The 19,548-nt window shown below is 34.4% G+C and overlaps 1 protein-coding gene across 2 annotated transcripts in view; it reads right to left on the bottom strand.

The window, feature by feature from the left end:
- The window catches only part of LOC106666991 (neuroligin-1-like), a 641,234-nt gene that overhangs the window by 57,793 nt on the left and 563,893 nt on the right, over positions 1-19,548 (bottom strand). For both annotated transcript variants that reach the window (XM_014394572.2, XM_014394573.2), the window contains exon 7: positions 10,632-10,783. In XM_014394572.2, the coding sequence (XP_014250058.1) occupies positions 10,632-10,783 (152 nt within the window). The remainder of the gene's footprint in view (positions 1-10,631; positions 10,784-19,548) is intronic.

Here is a 19,548-nt window from a genome sequence, read left to right as displayed (position 1 = left end):
TGCACATCTACCCGATGCTACCCGACGCAAATCCAAACTCCGATTTTCCATAAGGTTACATTATCCCCGTGCACATTTACCCGATGCTATCCCATGCTAACTTACCCGACGCTCTGCGATCCCCACTGTCCAGATTTTCGTTGGGTCGCATCGAGTACAGTCGAAGACATAAGAACGGACATTCATATTTTTATTCAAACTGAATGTATTATTGTCGTTATATTAATTACAACATACTTATTTTAATATAAACCAAATTAACTGTGATTAAAAATTAATTAGTTTTTATTTAAAAAGTTAATTTTAATGGTTTGGTAGAAAATTAATCAAAACACCGGAATACGATTTTTTGATATAATGAATTTTACTAACAATTTATTTTACTCGCTTCGGCGGTACATATACTAAAATTGGGACAATTTATTACACGGTTTTGCTCATAAAATTACACCATTTTCGTCGGGTAGCATCAGAACAGGACACTCATATTTTTTGTAGTTTATTTCAAACTAAGTACATGTAATTTTGTCGTTATATTAATTACAACATGTTATTTTAATGTAAACCGAATTAAACGAGATCAAAAATTCACAAGGTTTTATAAACTTTGTTTAATTATAATGGTTAGGAGTAACTTTATTTAAAACAATTAAGTTTAACAAACAATTTATTAGATGGTTGTGCTCATAAAATGTAACTAACAATTTATTACAAGGTTTTGCTCAAAATAGTGCATTACGAACAAAAGATGCGTTGAGATTGTGATAATGATTATTGTGATAAACGCTGTGGACTGTACGCGACGTGTGCTTGACGTCGGATAGATGTGCACACCCCACCAAAACGTGGCATGGCGTCGGGTAGCATCGGGTAAGTGTTTTCCTGGCTTTAATCGGGTGAGAATGCCCCTCCTTCTACGAGTCAAATCATTCGAGAGCTAGCTGTCGGCATTGCTCATGAGATTTTCTGCCCATCTGGCCCGTCGACGCTGCTTTTTTACGATCTAGATGCTTATTTGCATGCCGGACGTGGTCTTTGGCCCAAAAGTAAACATTAATGTAGCAGTTCAACGTTTATACGCAATGGTATAACAGATGTTGAGATAATTAAAGATTAATATTTAAAGGTTTAAATTTAATTGATAATTTAAGTACGATTTTTTTACTGTTAAATCGAAAGCTGTTAACAATATAAACATTAATAATACAATGATAGGAGTAGCTACTATTTACATTATATTTAGTGGTATCCGGGTTGTGGTCCAATGAATAGTAAAGAAACTATGCAACCTTTTTTCGTTATTTATTTCGACTGATATAAAAATATAAAATTTTTGATAGTGAAAATTAACAATGAATTCACTTGTTTTCGTAGTCCGCTTGACCAATCTTTCAATTAATTAAGGTTTTTAACTGAGATAAAAAAGTCAGTGTCACGAGCGGGTGATAGGAAGTTAGTGTCCGAGTGGATCGAAGTCACGATAGCTCAAGTGGTAGAGTAGCGGCGATCTAGACGAAGGTCGTTCAGATCCCGCTCGTGACACTGACTTTTTTATCTCAACTAAAAATCTTAATTAATTAACAATGAACTTATTGCCATAACGTAAAGATTCTTACTTAATATTTAAACATTATTACTATTAATCCAATATCAAATAAATTGTTAATATTGCTAAAAGCTGAAGCAATGCAAAAAAGTATAAAGGAATTCCTTATTTTTCAGCGATGTGTAACTTGTTCCTTTCGTTTTAAGTCCGGCGATATTTTAGTGCTTTAGACGAGGGGTCAAACGGTAATAGAATTTTTTTTCCCTTTCACGGGAAACTACCTTTTACAAGGACCTGGGGGATACAGGCGGAGCAACACGTCCGTGAACAACAGGGCCTCGGTCACGTTAGGAGTCAATTTAACAGGAATTTAACATCTCTCAAAAAGTCTCACGCTAATGTTTTGATGCGCTCTCAAATAGTCCAATTGTCAAAATTAAACGCATTGGTAATATTATCAATGGTTACAGACTAACAAGTTAAATAGGAAAATGAAAATTAATGTTAAAAAAATTAGTCATATAAAAAAAAAACTTCTGAAAATTTAAAATTTAATGGGCGTAATTTTTAATACACAGCTCTAAAACGCTTGGTTTTATTGGATTATGTGGTGATGATCGACATTATCTCCATTTTGTGATTAGTACATATTATGTTGATTATGTGATGTCATCAAACGTTGATGTGAAAGTGCTTTCATCCATTTGATACAATGATGATTTCTATTGAAAATTATAAATCAACATTGCTAATATGTCATTTGATTGAGCTTTCCATGCTATCCTTCCTAATTTAAAAACCTGCTGAGGGAACCTCCTGAAACTTTGAGGAATTCCTCATGGTCTTAAATGTTTTCTATTCGTACTGTAAGAAGGGGAAAAGGGGTATTTCTGGCAGTTTTGTTCAAATTTTGTATGATGGTAGTGATGATACGTATACAAAATCATTTTTTATATGTGAATATCATTATTGCCTTATTATTATTTTTTGAAATTTAGGAAAAATTGGCCGTTGAGTTGGCTTTATGGATAGGATAACGTTCTAAGTTCTACCAAGCTGAACTTATATATTTATTACGGCTGAAGTCATAATATCAAGTATTGTAAATGTATTGATGTGTACATTTTTTATCCGTGTAATCCATTAAAAATAATTTCAAAGTCCTGATGAAGGGGTTATATTTTTTGAAAGATTGACGAAGTAAGTGAGGATTTTCCTTTCTTTAAAATTCGCATTATTTCTGATCTTTTGTGTGTATATATANATATACATATACATATACATATACAGAAAGAAACATAACCGGATACTCGAATTACGTTGTTTATTTTAGATTATACATAGTTTTACCATTGCATTAATTGCACCAAACTTACTTTAATGTAAATCAAGTTAAAGAAGAACAGAAATTTATGATGGTTAATGAAAATTATTTAGCTATGAATGGTTTGAAATAAAATTCAACAAAACACCGAAAAAACATTTAGTGATAGGATGAATGGAATGAGCTCTACTTTTTTTCAACTAGTTTTGTTCAACTGTAATCACCACACATTTGAAGGCTCAGTATTGAGGATTCAGTTCAGTTTTCAAATTATTGTGTGGTGTTTAGTGACCATTAGTCTACAATTATTAGGAAATCGTGAGATGCGGTCTGGTGTGATGTAGGTTTCAGAAAACCATTTTCTTTATAGTGCCAACGTTTCGATCTTTATTGACATCATCTTCAGGGCTCAAAGTGTTTGTTTTCTGCGTAATTGTGCCATTCTTGCGTGTCGTGTTGAGAGTGCCCACTGGGGATTTTCCAGTGATTTGTTGAATTTTCTTTTAAACAATCATAATTAAATAATTTTTATTAAAACTCACGAACCTCTAATCGCGGTTAGTTTGGCTTTCATCAACAATATTACGTTTCAATTAATACTATAAAAAGGTGGCATTGGTAATTACAATAGTTTACAGCCAGTTTAAATGGAAAAAAATCTGTTACAATCTTTATACATTTTGTTTTATATTTCGGTGTATATGTATTATAAAAATAAATAAAAACAGTGCTATCACTTTTGATGGCGAAATACATTCCGTGATAAAGAAAAACCTTTTAAATAAAATCGGAGTTTCCAAGAAAAAAGAATATATTATTTCACGTTAATTTATTCTGTATGAAAGTGAACCCGTGCAGGTTTTAAATAGTGAAACAGTTGTAAAAAAAACCCTTTCAGCAGGGAAATCGTGGAGAAAACAACTCTGTTAAACTTGCGAATGGTTTGCGTCTGTTGATTTTTTTTTCTTTTAAAATATCAAATTTCCGTCTTGTGTTTTTTATCAATCTAAATTTCCATAAATATTTAGCATAATACAACCTGTGATTAGCATGCTTGGCGAACAAATTATAACACTAAATCAAACTTATATGTAATTAAATTGTATGTTTGTTTTTGTACTAAACCGATTTAAAAAAAAATTTAAATCACGTAATATAACGTTCATTTGCGATATGATCTTTACTTAGTTATTGTAGGACCAGAAATAGCCTCTTAAATCATAAAATGCATTCGATTTACTGGCGCATATTGCATGAAAGGTTCTAGTTAGTATGAGTTGTTAGTTCATATCGAGGAGCTCAGAACAATAGCGCTAATAAGATAATCTGGAAAACGACGAACCTCCGTAAGAAATTCTCCGTCAGTTTTACAGCGGAGCTCGATGTTCAATCTGCCAAGAGGAGTGCGAGACGAGTTTATAGCTTGTTGCAATGTAAAATGTACACATGAGAGACAAACACATATAAAATTTATTTAGCAATTAAAATTGATCGAGACGAAATTCAAAACTTACTTTCCTATGAGAACGATGTTAAAAAAATGAACAATTTTTCAGCAAATGTTTACATCTTAGAAAATTTCTAAAGGTATAGAGTTTATGTTTTTTGTTTGTTTAAGTAATGGTTCATTCTTGTTTATTAACTTTTTGGCTCTTTTATCCGCTAAGTATGAAGTTGGAATAAATTTCTTTACGTAATATAGATACAAATGTTTTAATATATTTTGAAAATACTGAAAAAGTCAAGAACTATTCAAATTCTAACAAGAAATTGTCTTAGTTAATTTATGTCGGCTTTGTTACTCAACAAACCGATGTTTTTTCAAATTCACTTAGATTGATTTAAAGAATTGAAATTTGTATATAGCTGCCGGATAATCCTTGATATTTAATAAGGGACTGATTTACAATTCGTCCCGGCTTGAGTTCGATACGCAAAATAAGTTTTCTCTATTCTATGAAAGCATATTGTTCCAAGAGGTTTGCCAAGGAAACGACCTACTGGTCCATATTTCAGCGTCTGTGAAACTTGGTGTAAATATGAGTTGTTTATTCAGAGTATGCGGACCCCATACCAAAGAGGACCCATCCCATGTGCCAGACCCTTCCACGATCCGAAAACTTTTCCGATGAATTTTACTCCATTTTTCCATAACAGAGGGTAAAAACAAATGAAATATGCGTTAGAACTTTTCTAGATTTTATAAACATTAAGGGAAGTAGGCAAAAGCCAAAATAAATTAGCACCATATACTAATTAATCTTGCTGTGGAAAACTACTAATTATCCTTAATCAATCTAATTAACATCATTTCGCGCGTTTTGTGCATTATCCTAATTAAAGGCTTCATTTTATGCTCACTTTCTCAGTTTTGTTGATATATGAGTTATAAAACCAACTCGTATCATTTTATGAATACATTGCTACATACATTTAAAACAAGAGATTCAATGAATAGAAACTTCATTTACTGCCCTGAGAAATTTTAGTTGCATCTTAAAGCATTGCAATGAAAATCCTCTAACCCCTTTCCTTGTAGAAAATTAGTAATTCATTAAACTAAGGCTTAAGATAGTCGATCAGATGAATTCTGTACGATTAAAAATAATTGAATATATCACTACTATTTAATGTAATATGCCTTGTAAGAATGAGCAATCCTACTCGCTGTATATACAGAGCCAACGCCTTGCACAATTTTAAATTAGATTCTTGCTTCTCTCTATTATCTGATAACAAATTATTCTTGAGCCCAAAAAGAATATGGAAAACATGCTCACAAACGGAAATGTATATAATTAAGTAATTGTAAAATGTAGGAGGTTAAATTATAGGGGTTGAAGTCTTGTTTTGGAAAAGTTAACATTTCATTTTTTTGCTTCAGCTTTCGGCAGATTTTAAGCCTGCATCAAGAACCTTTATTCTGAAACAATATTAAATACATAAAAATATGAAATTGGTATGTATAAAAAACAAAGGATTAAAGAAAAAAATTAATTAATAATAGATTTTTCTCAAAGATATACAATAAGTAGCGTAAACAATTTTTTATGTCACTCTAATACCTGATTGAATGTCAACATTATTTTTTTCTAAAGGTGGCCATTCACGATCACTCCAAATGGAACCGCGCCAAGCCGTACAGCTCCATTTGGAGTGCCTGAAATTTGAGGGGCATTCACGACCGCTCCACAGCCAGTCGCTCCGAACGTCAACCAGTGGATTACCTTCTCAAAATGGATGACGATCTCTTGTGCTACTCTTCTGTTTATTTACATATTAAAAGCAAAAAATCGAAGAGGAAATGGTGTAAGAAGTGGCTCCTGAACAGACGCAGTAATACCCACATCAATTTGATGAAAGATCTTTCCCTTGAACCCGCTGATTGGAGGAACTATTTAAGGATGGATGAAACGTCTTATTTATTCATTATCTTTAGTGTTCTATTGACCAAATTACTTCTTTCAATTTTTTAAACTTTTTTGTAAGGTTTTGGTTGAAATGAAAAAGCTAGTACCACGAGCGGGATCTGAATCCATGTCCTTCGGCTAAATACGCCGCTGCTCTACCACTTGAGCTATCGTGACTTCGATCCTCTCCGACACCGAAAAATGGCAAAAAGAGAGAAAATTCGAAAGGTTGTAGGTTGAGATGGGGAGTTGGTGCCTGAGTGGATCGAACTATCGAAGTCAGTATAGCTCAAGTGTTTAGCGCAGCGGCGTATTTAGCCGAACGTTGGATTCGAATCCCCTCGTGACACTATTTTTTCATTTCAACCAAAATCTTACAAAAAAAAGATTAACGTCTTATTTATATTTACTCCAGCTTGTTACCCCCCTTGATTAGAAAACAAAAGACAGTCATGAGAGAAATCATCACTCCAGGAAAGGTTGGCAACCACATTACGATTTTTCGCTATAGGGATGAACTACAAAGAACTTAAGTTCTCTACTACGGTTTCTGATCATTGTTAGGGGTTATCAATACCTCATCACTCATTGCATTTGTATCCTTTGTTTTGAAAACGTCGACCAACTGGTTGAGGATCGAATTTCTTTTATTTCTATCGTGGTAATATAATCATTGTCCACCACTTTCATAAACATGGTAAACTTTCATACAATTCAATCACCTCAACAATAAAATCTCGATTGGATGTCATTACCAATAAAGAATAAACGTTTTTGACTTTTTGAGAATGTACGACGGAGATGTTTGCTCAGTGACAGAAAGACGGAGACTGCGCCAAAAAAACGAGGGTTTTCCCATTCACGACCAGGCCACCGCGCCAAAATCCCCACCCTCCACGCCAGATTTTCCCATTCACGAACGCGCCATGCCGTCGTCGCGCCGTAGATATTTGGAGTGGCGCGATGGAGTTTGGACCGGTCGAATATTCGGCACAGCCGGGCACGCCAGTTCAGTTTTGCCATTGACGTGGTTTTTGGAACGGCGTCGCTCCGTTTGGCCTGCTTGGAGCGATCGTGAATGGCCACCTTAAGTGAGACCAATCAAATTTTGATACATTTCTGAATGTTAGATTTTTTAATGTAGAAAATGACACCAAGAACAATTGGATTGGTTGCCTATATTCAGAGTTTTAATTAATAAAGAGTGGGGAGGGTTATTTCATTCCTTGCAGTTCAAATAAAGTTCATAATATTACTGTGATATAGTAGATGGGGGTTTGGTTTTCGAGTTGGCGAACTCATGTTGAACCGGCACACGGGCACTACTGGGTCTGCCTTCACTCGCGAGTTTTTTGTTGAGTTATTCAAACGCGTTTCGGCATTACGCTATCTTCAGTAAAAAACTGTCTGTCATTTTGTCTGAGTAAGGTTTTTATAGTATTGCGTCCGTCGCTTGTCGCTGGAGGCGTTGCGTTACGGGGCGTGGTCTTCGTGCTCGTTGGTCGGTCTCGGTGGCGGTTATTTCCGTTGTCAGTTATTATTTGTGTGTTGTTGTTTTTTCCTGGTGTTGGTTACGATGTTTTGTTTTACCGAACGTTTTCGTTTTTTGTTATGAAGTGTTTTTAATGGTGTAAAGGTGGTGTGTGAATGTGAGTTTTTTGTGCGTTTATAAGTTTTCCGTCTTTAAGGGTTATTTGTTTGTATATCTCGAGGTTCTCCAGTATGTTTAGTTTTACGCACAAAAAGGACGAAAACTGAGGTCACGCCCCCAGCGACAAGCGACGGACGCAATACTATATAAACCTTACTCAGACAAAATGACAGACAGTTTTTCACTGAAGATGGCGTAATACCGAAACGCGTTTGGATAACTCAAACAAAAAAAACCGCGAGTGAAGACAGACCCAGTAGAGCTCGTGTGCCGGTTCAACATTACTGTGATAGTAACAAAACTTAGACCTTTTATTTTAGACTGTGGGGTTGTCATTTAAAATTTTTTCGATAACCCTTCGTTTTCTCGAAAAGTATTTCACAAATATACGCAATTTTATATTAGGAAAAGTTAAACCCTCTATTCTCATTAAACAGAAAATATTGTCAGGTCTTTCGTTTTATATAATTTTGTGTCATAATCGTAAATCTTACCCTTCACAGTCCAAAACACTTCAAATAACCCTTAAGAATATCTCGAAGATATACCGCTGACGAAGGTAATTAAGGCGGATGTCATTAAGGATTAAACATGGTACAACAGAGTGATAGACCTCGTTTTAATATTTTGAGTTCGATACTTAACGAATTTTCCCCATTCAAATTAAAAGAAACCATTTAAATATGCTGTCATTCCTGCCAAATAATCAGATATATTGTGTCGGACAAATTGTTAAGTGCGTACGTAAAATAGTTATTTCAACGTTCAAAAAATACATATTTTTTAAAGCAATTTCTTAACATTGAAATTTGAAGCAAAATAAGGAAAACAAGCTGGTCATTTCCTTTTACAAAGGCATAATTCGTCTTTTATTGATTTTTTCAGTGCAGGTAATTATAGGCTTGAATCAGGAAAAATTGTAATCAACGATGAAAACAAAATGGTTTATTAATTTTGAAAAATTGCTTAACGTAACAGAAATGTCATGGAACGTGGGATTTTAAATTATGGCTCGTTGCATTGTAACATTGTCACAAAACAATTCACAAAACAATTCGAACTCATATTTTTATTTAATGACAATTAATTAATGTTTTTAGTTGAGATGAATTGATTAAAAAAACGATTATACAACTTTCTAACCATAATTATTAATAATGCTTTTATTCTAAGGTCTAATCGTTGAGATGAAAAAACTAGTGCCACGAGCGGGATTTGAACCCACAATATTCGGCTCAATATTCCGCTGCTCTACGCTCTTGAGCTATAATGATTTTGATAGGGCATCACCTCATCCTCTCAATTTACAACATTTATTTTTAATTATCGTATTGTTAATTAAAATAATTAATACAGCGGCATCCGACAGCTTGGTCATTTCAGCACTAGCGAAATACCGCTACACACTCGATGTGATACAATCACACTAATAAATACATTCACACGCATATACATTGATTACACTCATTCTGTTTGGTAGATGGAGAACTCGATATTCCTCCATCTACCTGTCAATGTATTTATTAGCCATTATTATGATGGCGAGTTCTCAGCGGAATTTCCAGTAGAGGAGACACGCTGAATTTAGGTTAAACAACAATACAACAATTCAAGTTTTCTTTTTTGCCTTATTTTTAATACGGTCAATTATGACTACTAAATACACGTGTGGATTTCTGACTATATTTTCTTTTATGTAGATAGATTATCTGTGAAAAATTAATTCGCAACGTCACTTTGTAAATAGGGAAACGAAATTGGCCATGAACGTGATCGTTCGTAGTGAGCTCGAAAATAAACAGAAACAAATATTTGATGCTTTTTATCGTCGTGGGGCGGTTTTTATTTAAAATCCCGCGAGATCCGTCTTGGTCAATTCCTTACGATGATCCCTTTTATTATGCATCAGTCGGCCTAAGCCCTCATCACATCTGGTCAACTCCTCATGAATAAATAGCTCCAGGCTCGAGGACCTCTTTCAATAATGAAACTTTTCCCAGTCTACCAGGATTGGATTGTCCCGGTGAATATTATGCAAACCGCGTCCTTCTATGTTTCTTCTGAGTGTTATCTCCTCCCTGGAGACGGCGGGAAAATAACTTACCGTTCACTGAACCGGACAATAAACGGCCTCTGGGTTTTGTAAAACTCTTCAATGGAAACCTGGCAGTGGGAATTAGTTTTATTCTAGAGCATGAATAAAATATTTTCGACGAACATTTGATTGTCATGAAATATTAAAATTTTATAAGCCTTCCAATTTGATCCCTTCGTGTACAGAAATCATTAGATTTCATGCATCAAGATATACATAGATCATTTAAACGGCAATTAAAAATAATTTTAAAAATATTTAGCTTGATGTGCAATACAGCTGAAAAAACATCACTGAGGCTTTTAACAGGGCAGCGGAATCTCTGGGAGATTATTACAAGCATAATGCTGTTAATGTAAAATGCTCTTAAAGATAATTTTATTAACTTGAAAAAAGATCTTTGCAATGAAAAATGAATAAAACATAAACAATTATCGATATAATAAATGGAATTCTTACGCTTCCGTCTCTACCTCGTCCTCTTTTATTATAAAGGTTTAAAAAAGTACATAGTTTATTGATTAATTTTAATGCTGTCTGAAGAATTGATATAAACAAAAAGTTTATTGTTATTATTTGTAAGGCAAAATTTTAAATATTCTCACCCTTTCCTGGCAAAGTTGGCTAAGTAATGAATGAGCTGCTTTGAGACTCCGATGTCCTGGTTGGTGTAGTTGTGAGGGAAGAATGGTTGGCCACCCACCAAAGGGAGTCCCATTACATAAGGCACGTCCTCCCCTCGCACGCTACCCATCCTCTGGAAAACAAAGAACAAACATTTTCAGACAAAAAGCTGAAGTGAGTTGATCAGTGTGCGTGTGTGTGTGCGCGTAAATGTACAGCGTTGTCGTGGTGACAATTTACAAAGTGTTCCGCTTTGGAACCCTGATTGCTAATTATAACTTATTAGTGGCCTGTCGGGGCAATAGCCCCATTCTGTAGTCGGAATCATGATGATTTATGTACGTGTGAAAACGGATTGCGAATAGTAAGTCGATAGCAAGCTGTAACATTGTTAGTTGATCACGGCGGTTTTGTTTTCTTAATGGTACGTTTAACATATCTGACAGTTAGTACTTCATATTTATGTCGGACAGAAACCGTGGTTAATGTAAACAGTGAAGAATTTGCGAAAGAGATTTACATTTCAACCATTAGCTATTTGTGTCGATACTTCTGTACCAATAGAAAACCATTTAGTTGCAAGTTCAACCGCGTTCTACACGTGTCGCAAAAGTTGGCCATTCCTCTACTTTTCTGCCATTGCAGTAAGTGTCGCGTAAACATAAGTGTCAAAAAAGAGTGGTTTAAATCTAAAATAAAATAAATTTAAAATTAGAATTTTTATTTAATCGTAGTACCTACTTACAAGATACTAAAAATTACTAGTGCTAAAAGCTACAACAAGTTGTTGTTGTTACACTAATAGCTTTTCTAAATTTGGTAGCTTGCTTTGTAGTTCGGTTGATTATGTGTTTGTGTGTTGTGGTTAGTGACCGTGAATCGATAATTATTCAGAAATCGTGAGATGCCGTCTGGTATGATGTAGGTTTCAGAAAAATATATTCTTTATCGTGCCAACGTTTCGATCTTTATTGAGATCATCGTCAGGGCCTCTGGGATTTACAAACATTGTTTACATTTAAGAAATACATTTAGAATGTTGAAAAGTGATTTTATACAATGCAAAATATATTTTTTATATTCAATCAAAGTATTTCTACTATCACACCAGACCGCATCTCACGATTTCTGAATAATTATCGATTAACGGTCACTAACCACAACACACAAACACATAATCGACCGAACTACAAAGCAAGCTACCAAATTAAAAATCCCACACCTGTAACAAATAGATATGACAATTTGGCTTTACTTTCCCTAATTATCCCCGTCTATATAATCCTGATAGGATAATCAGGCCAAACCATTACCCATTTTTTCCCATTGTCGGCTCCTTTCATATCAAAGAAGCCGATTCCTCATATAAAAATGTCTTTCTATCCCGACTCTTTCCCCATTCCTTCAAAATCAAACGTGTATAACTATAAAACAGCAATATATCACTGACACTCTCAACACGCAAGGATGGCACAATTACACAGAATCAATCATTAACTAACGGTCACTAAACACCACACAAAAATTTGAAAATTGAACTGGATCCTCAATACTGAGCTCATACATTTATTGATAGTGGACAACGACTTTTTTCACGTCTCAGAACCCACTCTCCAACCAACCTAGAACGTTTTTACTTCCTTTTCATCTTTAAAATAATGACACAGACCGAAGTTCTGCGTTTCGGTGATAAAATCAACTGTCATAATAATGAAAGAAATATACAAGTACACAGGATTCAAGTTCACATAAAAATGTATCTTGTATGTAAACGAGTCGTTATTTATTCCAAGTTTCGCATTTTGAGAACTGTCTTATAAATATCCATGATATAAATTTCTAGTTATTTCTATCAGTATGTAAACAGTCAAAGCGATTTTTTGTCGGACCTAGACATATATTTCCGTACAAAAGTGTCTGGTACCTTTATGCTGTAACAGGACAGTTTGGGGCCCAATCTTGGCTCACGACAGAGTTAGACCAGTGAGTATAACATGGGATCATAATGAGGGCTTAAAACAGAAATGAATTTTGCACCACTTTGACGATGTTGCAACCGATGTGTCGTTGACCTGGCGGTTTTCCTTCTGAATGAAAACTCGTGTTATTTCTTCTACTGTAGGTTTTACATTTACGCAGATCGGTTGGGACACAGTCAACAAAATGCAAGTTGAAGCGTAAAATATGACCAAGAGCTGTCAAAACTGCGCGGTTTAGTTTTTTAATCACTGGGCTTCCTGAACGATCCTCAGCATTGGAGGAGTCTATAAAATATAACGTTAAAATATAATTGACTGTATGGCGGAATTGTCACCCTCAGGTGTCAATAAATCTTATATGTTTCGGTGAGTCTGCCCTTGTACTTTAAGACAGTAAGGACCATCTTCTGGTCTTTTTTGTCTTTTCCCTTGCTGCTGAAAAAGTGGCAAATGCCGTTCGCTATTGTAATTCCGTATATCGTTCAGTTGAACAATTAAGGAATAGGTTTTAACTCCAAACTAATGTGTGGTTCTCGGAGTGAAATAAAATCATTGTAGCAGTTACAGTACAGTACCTTTCAGTACTAATGTTAACATTTTAACAATATTAGAACGGGAAAGTACTGTAAATGAAATTCCAAGGCTGAGAAACATACAAAACGGACGACGGTTGATTTACGAAGTTTAAATTCCTTTCGCCAGCCCCACCACTCACCATATATCAATTACTTATTTAACTTACTCACGATTAATAATTTATACTTTTGATAATTTTTCAAATAAACTTTGAGTCAGGGCTTTCGTTTGAGCCTTGAGGAACGAAAATCCGTGGAGGAGTTGGGCAGTAATTTTAATCAGCGTTTCGGACATTATGTTATATTATATACAGGGTGTCCCAGTTCCTTCTGACGAAACTCAGGGAATCGATTCTACTCTTCGTTTGGAGCAAAAATGCTCAGGGGAAAATTTTCGGAAAGTTCTCTATTTTGAAGATATTCGTCAATTTAGGTTTTTTTCAACTTTTCACTACCTTGCTGTAAGATACTTCTATTTGCAGTAATCTGAATGATAAAATGTTAAACAATATCAGTTAAACTTCGATCCCATCCGGCATTTTTCATTCAACCGGTCAAACAAGTGTCATTTTTATTTTACAAAGCGAGTTCTAATTGATTTATTTCTATCCCCCCTTCAAATTTACCTTAGCTCACGTTTTCGAACATTCAATTGTTATTTTTCAACTCTACTAGAACGTTATTTAAAAACCTGGATATATCAACGTAAAAGATATTAGAAGCTTTTGTGAAATTTGACAAGTTGTAGGTATTTTTTTGTAACCTCAGTAGAACGTGCAATCATGGCCAAAATTTTGTAATTTTGACATGTTCCAACTGATATTGGCTAACATTTTATGTAATTCAGATTATTGCAAATAGAAGTATCTGATAGCAAATTTAGCGTTCTTTCAAATGGTGTAATTGGATTTATTGTAGTCTCAACATTTTGGATGTTGTAAGCGTTTTTATGTGGTACGGTAATGAAAAGTTGAAAAAACTTAAATTGACGAATATTTTAAAAATAGAGAACTTTGCGAAAATTTTCTCCTGAACATTTTTTGCTCCAAACGAAGAGTAGAATCGATTACCTGAGTTTCGTCAGAAGGAACTGGGACACCCTGTCTAAGGATACAGCTTGATGAACTATATTCTTTACGGGATCAATAAAGTTTCATTACTAGCTTTTGATCATCTTGAACCGTCTGCTTAGAATCTGTAATAAACAAAACAGGATGGCGTTTTCTCAACCCGCCGAAAACAATGGGGAGTTCGGTTTAGGCCGATTCCCCGCACTAAGCTTCTTACAAAACACAATCCTTTATGAAAGACATTTGACTCTGTAACTAAGATGATCTTACTCTTTGTTTTTATTTAGAGAGAAGGTAATTAAATTTAATATCTGGTAATCTCTCGGTAAATAGCAATGATTCTAACGGTGAAATATATTGTTGGAGGTTAGAACAAATAAACAAATGTAGTGCTGTATATCCAGTTTAAAATAGAGAAATTGGTCCCCTGTTGAAATCGAGTGTCCGCTGTGTACTGTCGAGTCCTCGAGTTGTCGTTGCTAACGAAATGCAAATTCCATTTCAAATTTGGACCATGTTTTGACTAACCGGATATAAGTAATAATTAAAGTTAAAGACAACCGATGACTTTTAAGTCTACCAAATTAAGTAGCAACAAACATTTCATCATATTTTAAAATACACAGTTTCCATGTTTTGAAAGCTTTAATGAATTACATGACCTTATATAACGTATAACTTTTGATTATATAACGTATATCATGTGGTCTTCCAGGAACATCAGGTTTTATAGGTGAATTTGTGATACTTGTATCTACATTTCATTATAATCATATATATGGTGTATTGATGGCTCTTGATATCGTGCTTTGTCTGTCGGTGAAAGGTTGTCAATAGGCCGAACAAACCTAATGATTAATCCTAATGTTTTCCTGAAAAATATGCTTTTATAAGCAGTTGAAGAAAGCATATATGTTATGTCCGGTTGCTCGTGTTGTATCTGGTAATTTAAACTCAAATGTGAATGAGATCAAAGAATGTATATCGTTTGACAAATTTGTGCGTCCTTTTTCAAAATATTTGTGCTTTTAACGTGCAAATTAGTACTGTCGCCTCCTATCGCAAACACCGCTGTCGTGGGTTCGATTCTCACCATCTCCCGTGGAATTGTCGACCCGTACTGTTCCCTAAAAAAACATAATCTACTTGCATATTCTAGTTAATAGGCATAAAGCATATTCAAAACAATCTGTGTCATAAACTCAAGAGATAAATATGGATTGTTATTTGGTCAAAAACGAATGGGGTTACATTTCAAATATGGTTGTTTTACGGTTTGCAGTTTTATTCTATTATGGTTTTCCTTAATACAGGTAGGCTTGTTAGGTCTGAACACTGGAACTTTATTTGCGTCAGTTAATGAATATAAATATCTGGAGGTAATTTTAACATCAATACTTTCATTCAAATCCCATTTTGGCCAGACATTGTGTTAGGCAAGTTTAGCATTATGTCTACTATAATTAATAAAGGTTTTTAGTTGAGATAAAAAAGTCAATGGAACGAGCTAGATACGCAGGTAGAGCAGCGGAGCCGAAGAACGTGGGTTCGAATCCCGCTCGTGCCATTGACTTTTTTATCTCAACTAAAAACCTTAATTAATTATAATATATTAATCGGTCAAGCGGACCACGAAATTAGTGAAATTATGTCTACTTTTAAAAATATTTTAATAAAAATAATGTTCCTTTCTCGGTTAAATTAGAATTTTTTACCCAGTTTCCAGCTCTATAATTTTCTATGCAGCCCAAGTTTCCTTATTTTTACGTTTTGATGCAGTCGATAAGTACTTACTATTTTTCATTAAAGGAGTACTGGACTCCCATATAATACACCAAATTTTTAATTATAGAGTTAGAAACACGCTTAGCTCCGGTTTTTATTTATGCTCTCCATTTGTACTACAACTACATTGGAAATATTTTGTCATAGAAATGATAAATAGTGGAGTAAAAAGATTGAAGTTCTATCATTGAACGGAATTGAGATTGCCGAACAGTTTTGCCAGAGAGGTAGTTCGAAACAATATAATGTGCTAAAAAGAGTACTTGTGATAGTCTGCAGCTTGAAACGTTTGATTATTTCAATAAGGGACAAGTAAATTTGCTATTGGAAGAAGTTGAGCAAGAATTTACAAATAGTCAAAAGCAAAAAGCTTAACAATCTCTTCTCCATAGTTTGTATGGGGATCTGAATTCATAGCTAGGGGATAATCGTTATATTTCTAATAATTTCCAATAACAATAGTTTTATGAGTGTAATTATTAAACTTAGGGGACGATTATTGAGTTTGAATTATAATATCAACCGTTCTGAAGAAATGTGTGGTGATTAGTGATCGTTAGTCTATGATTATTCGGAAATCGTGAGACGCGGTCTGGTGTGATGTTGGTTTCAGAGCTCAATAAAGATCGAAACGTTGGCACTATAAGGAAAAGGTTTTTCTGAAACCTACATCACACCAGACCGCATCTCACGATTTCTGAATAATCAAGTTCTGAAGAAAGACGTTAATATTCTATGTATAATAGAAGATGTTTTCTTATATTTCGACTTCAACAGTTAATCTTATGATTCTTCCCTCTTGAAGGTGGAATAGGTCATCTCAAAAAACCACAACCAGTTTTTATCCACAACGTTTCGGATTTATTGTAATCCTTCCTCAGGTGAGTTAACGCCTGTACACAGAACAAATATATATATATTTTTTTTACATTTTTATATCAACATGGTTATCATTGTTTCTTCATTACTTACAATGGTTAAAAAAGTGGTCGTCCGTCATTAATATTTTATAACAATTTATTTGAAAAAAGAGTCAGTGTGGTACTTATTCAGACTAGAAACTGACGACCACTTTTTTAACCATTGTAAGTAGTGAAGAAACAATGATTACCATGTTGATAAAAAAAAATATATATATATATTTGTTATGTGTACAGGCGTTAACTCACCTGAGGGAGGATTAAAATAAATCCGAAACGTGTGGATAAAAATTGGGTGTGGTTTTTTGAGATGACCTATTATCCCACCTTCAAGAAGGAAGAATCATAAGATAATAATAGAAGAGAAATAGAGGACTGGTAGTATTATGTGGTGGTGTGCCCTCTCTTACGAGAGTTCAGGGTCAGATGGTTGGCACAATACTTCAGTTTTCTAAAGAAAAGTGATGAACACCGTGTCAACGCCTAAACCAAGGCCACCCAAGCTCCATAAGTTTAGTGGTTATACAAAATGGCCGCACATAATAAAGAAAATATAAAAAATACGAGTTATTTACTTTTGTAAAGGGATAAAGTGATGAATTTGTTTTTCATTAATCTAGCTAAACGTTTAATAATGAACTCGAATTATGTATAATTAACGCTTACATTATTGATGAAGATGAAAAAAAGCAGGAAAAAGAAATGCATAAGTAATGGTACAATAGATCAATACTTGAACCCAATACATATTTTTCTTGTTAAGACATGTGGTAATTAATATTTTTAATTAAGTACGTGTATTTTAATTTAAAAAATCTTCACATTTAGCATCAATTTACATTTGTTTTGTTTGAAGTAATTTTGAATAGATGCGATAAAGTTGCCATGTGTTTGACTGCAAAATAATCGAGGTTCTATTTTAATTATCTACCCGAATAGATCTCGTGGAAGTGTTATTTTTTCCTGCGTTCCCGTGGAAGACAAACGAGCCGAAAACATGGAGCAATTGCCCCGAAGAAATCGAGACTACAGGGAGCCATTTATCGGAAGCAAAGAGAGAGAACTCCCACGTTGCTACTTTACTCTCTGGGAATCACCCGCTTGTGATAAGATCGAAAATCTATTAATGGGACGACGCCACTCCGAGAACCACCTGCGCTACGAATAACGTTATTCCCACAACTGAAACGTTTAACTAATTGTTGGCGAAGGGGCGAGAAACGAAGAATAAGTCGGTTAGATTTCTTCCGTCTTCCGCAGTGAGTTATAGTCCGTCAATAAGTGTACTACGTGTGGCAGTCTATTACCCCTTTTAGATATATTGCCGCATGAAAAAGATTTTTAGCCTTTACTCCCAGCCTACGACCTGATGAATGAAACGAAATCATTATTTATTATGGATCTTTTCATTAAAACTCAATATACGGTGAAAGGTTGTCGATAGGCCGCACAAACCTAATGATTCATCCTAATGTTTTCCTGAAAAATATGCTTTTATAAGCAGTTGAAGAAAGCATATCAGACACTTTCATTCCTTAAGCTGTAGGTTCAGAAAATTGATTCATTCCTGTAAACTCCTACGGTCGATTAAACAGCAACGTCCGGTCTACATGTCTACCAATATCCAAACATAAATTGCACTTGTTGAGAAAAATGAGAGAGCTTGTTACTTTTAAAGACCTTTGGTCGTCCGTTTCGAATAGTTGGCTATTACTTTACCAACTGCTTTTATTTCTGTTTCGTGTCTTTGGTCCCAATTTGATGTGTATCTGTCAGTGTATTTCTTTTTTGCTTTTAAAATTTCATGTAGAAAAAGTTGCTTTCTCGTTACTAATTAATTATCAAATTAATATCTACTAATACTGACGAATTCTGCTTAGTACAAAGTTTTTTCGGAGGATCTACGGAAGAGGTCAACACAGAGAAAAACTTCCTTTCGGTTTTCGCCGAGCTTTCGACAGTTTTTATACTGTCATCCTCAGGGCCTCTTTTATTATCATATTAAAAAAAAAAAAATTAAAAACATGAAAAAAAAATTGCACAAAAATTGAAATATCTTACTTAAACATTAATGGGAAAATAAAAAGACATGGCGTTTTTGGGCACAGAAGTACATTACGTTTTTTTGGGGCTCAGCATCTAAACATTATTTAAATTTAATAAATTAATAATTAAAAATTACAACTAAAAGTACAATAAAAATTAAAAATTAAAAAACGTGGTCGAGAAAAGGTTACCTCATAAAAGACTAAAAAAACTAGTAATNATACACACACACACACACATATACGTGTATCTATACACACACACACACACACACACACAATTAACTTAACTTATATTTAAATTACTATACAATACTATCACAGATCAAAAACAAGAAACAAACCCTCTTCGACGAGAGGAACAAAGGCTAAAGGATAAACTCGTTTTTTCTCCCCTGGTTAATAGATTCCGCCACTAGGGCGACGTTCTCATTTCCCTGTTTGCTTTGAATTTTTGTATTCGTTTAGGAGGCCGAAATGGATCCCAACCTATCGGTTTGTAGATTACAAGTATTTGGGGTGAT

The sequence above is a fragment of the Cimex lectularius genome, unplaced genomic scaffold, assembly GCF_000648675.2.
Source record: "Cimex lectularius strain Harlan isolate CLEC.00 unplaced genomic scaffold, Clec_2.1 scaffold142, whole genome shotgun sequence".
Taxonomy (NCBI): domain Eukaryota; kingdom Metazoa; phylum Arthropoda; class Insecta; order Hemiptera; family Cimicidae; genus Cimex; species Cimex lectularius.
Note: the sequence above shows the minus strand (reverse complement) of the source record. Positions and strands in the feature narration are given on the sequence as shown.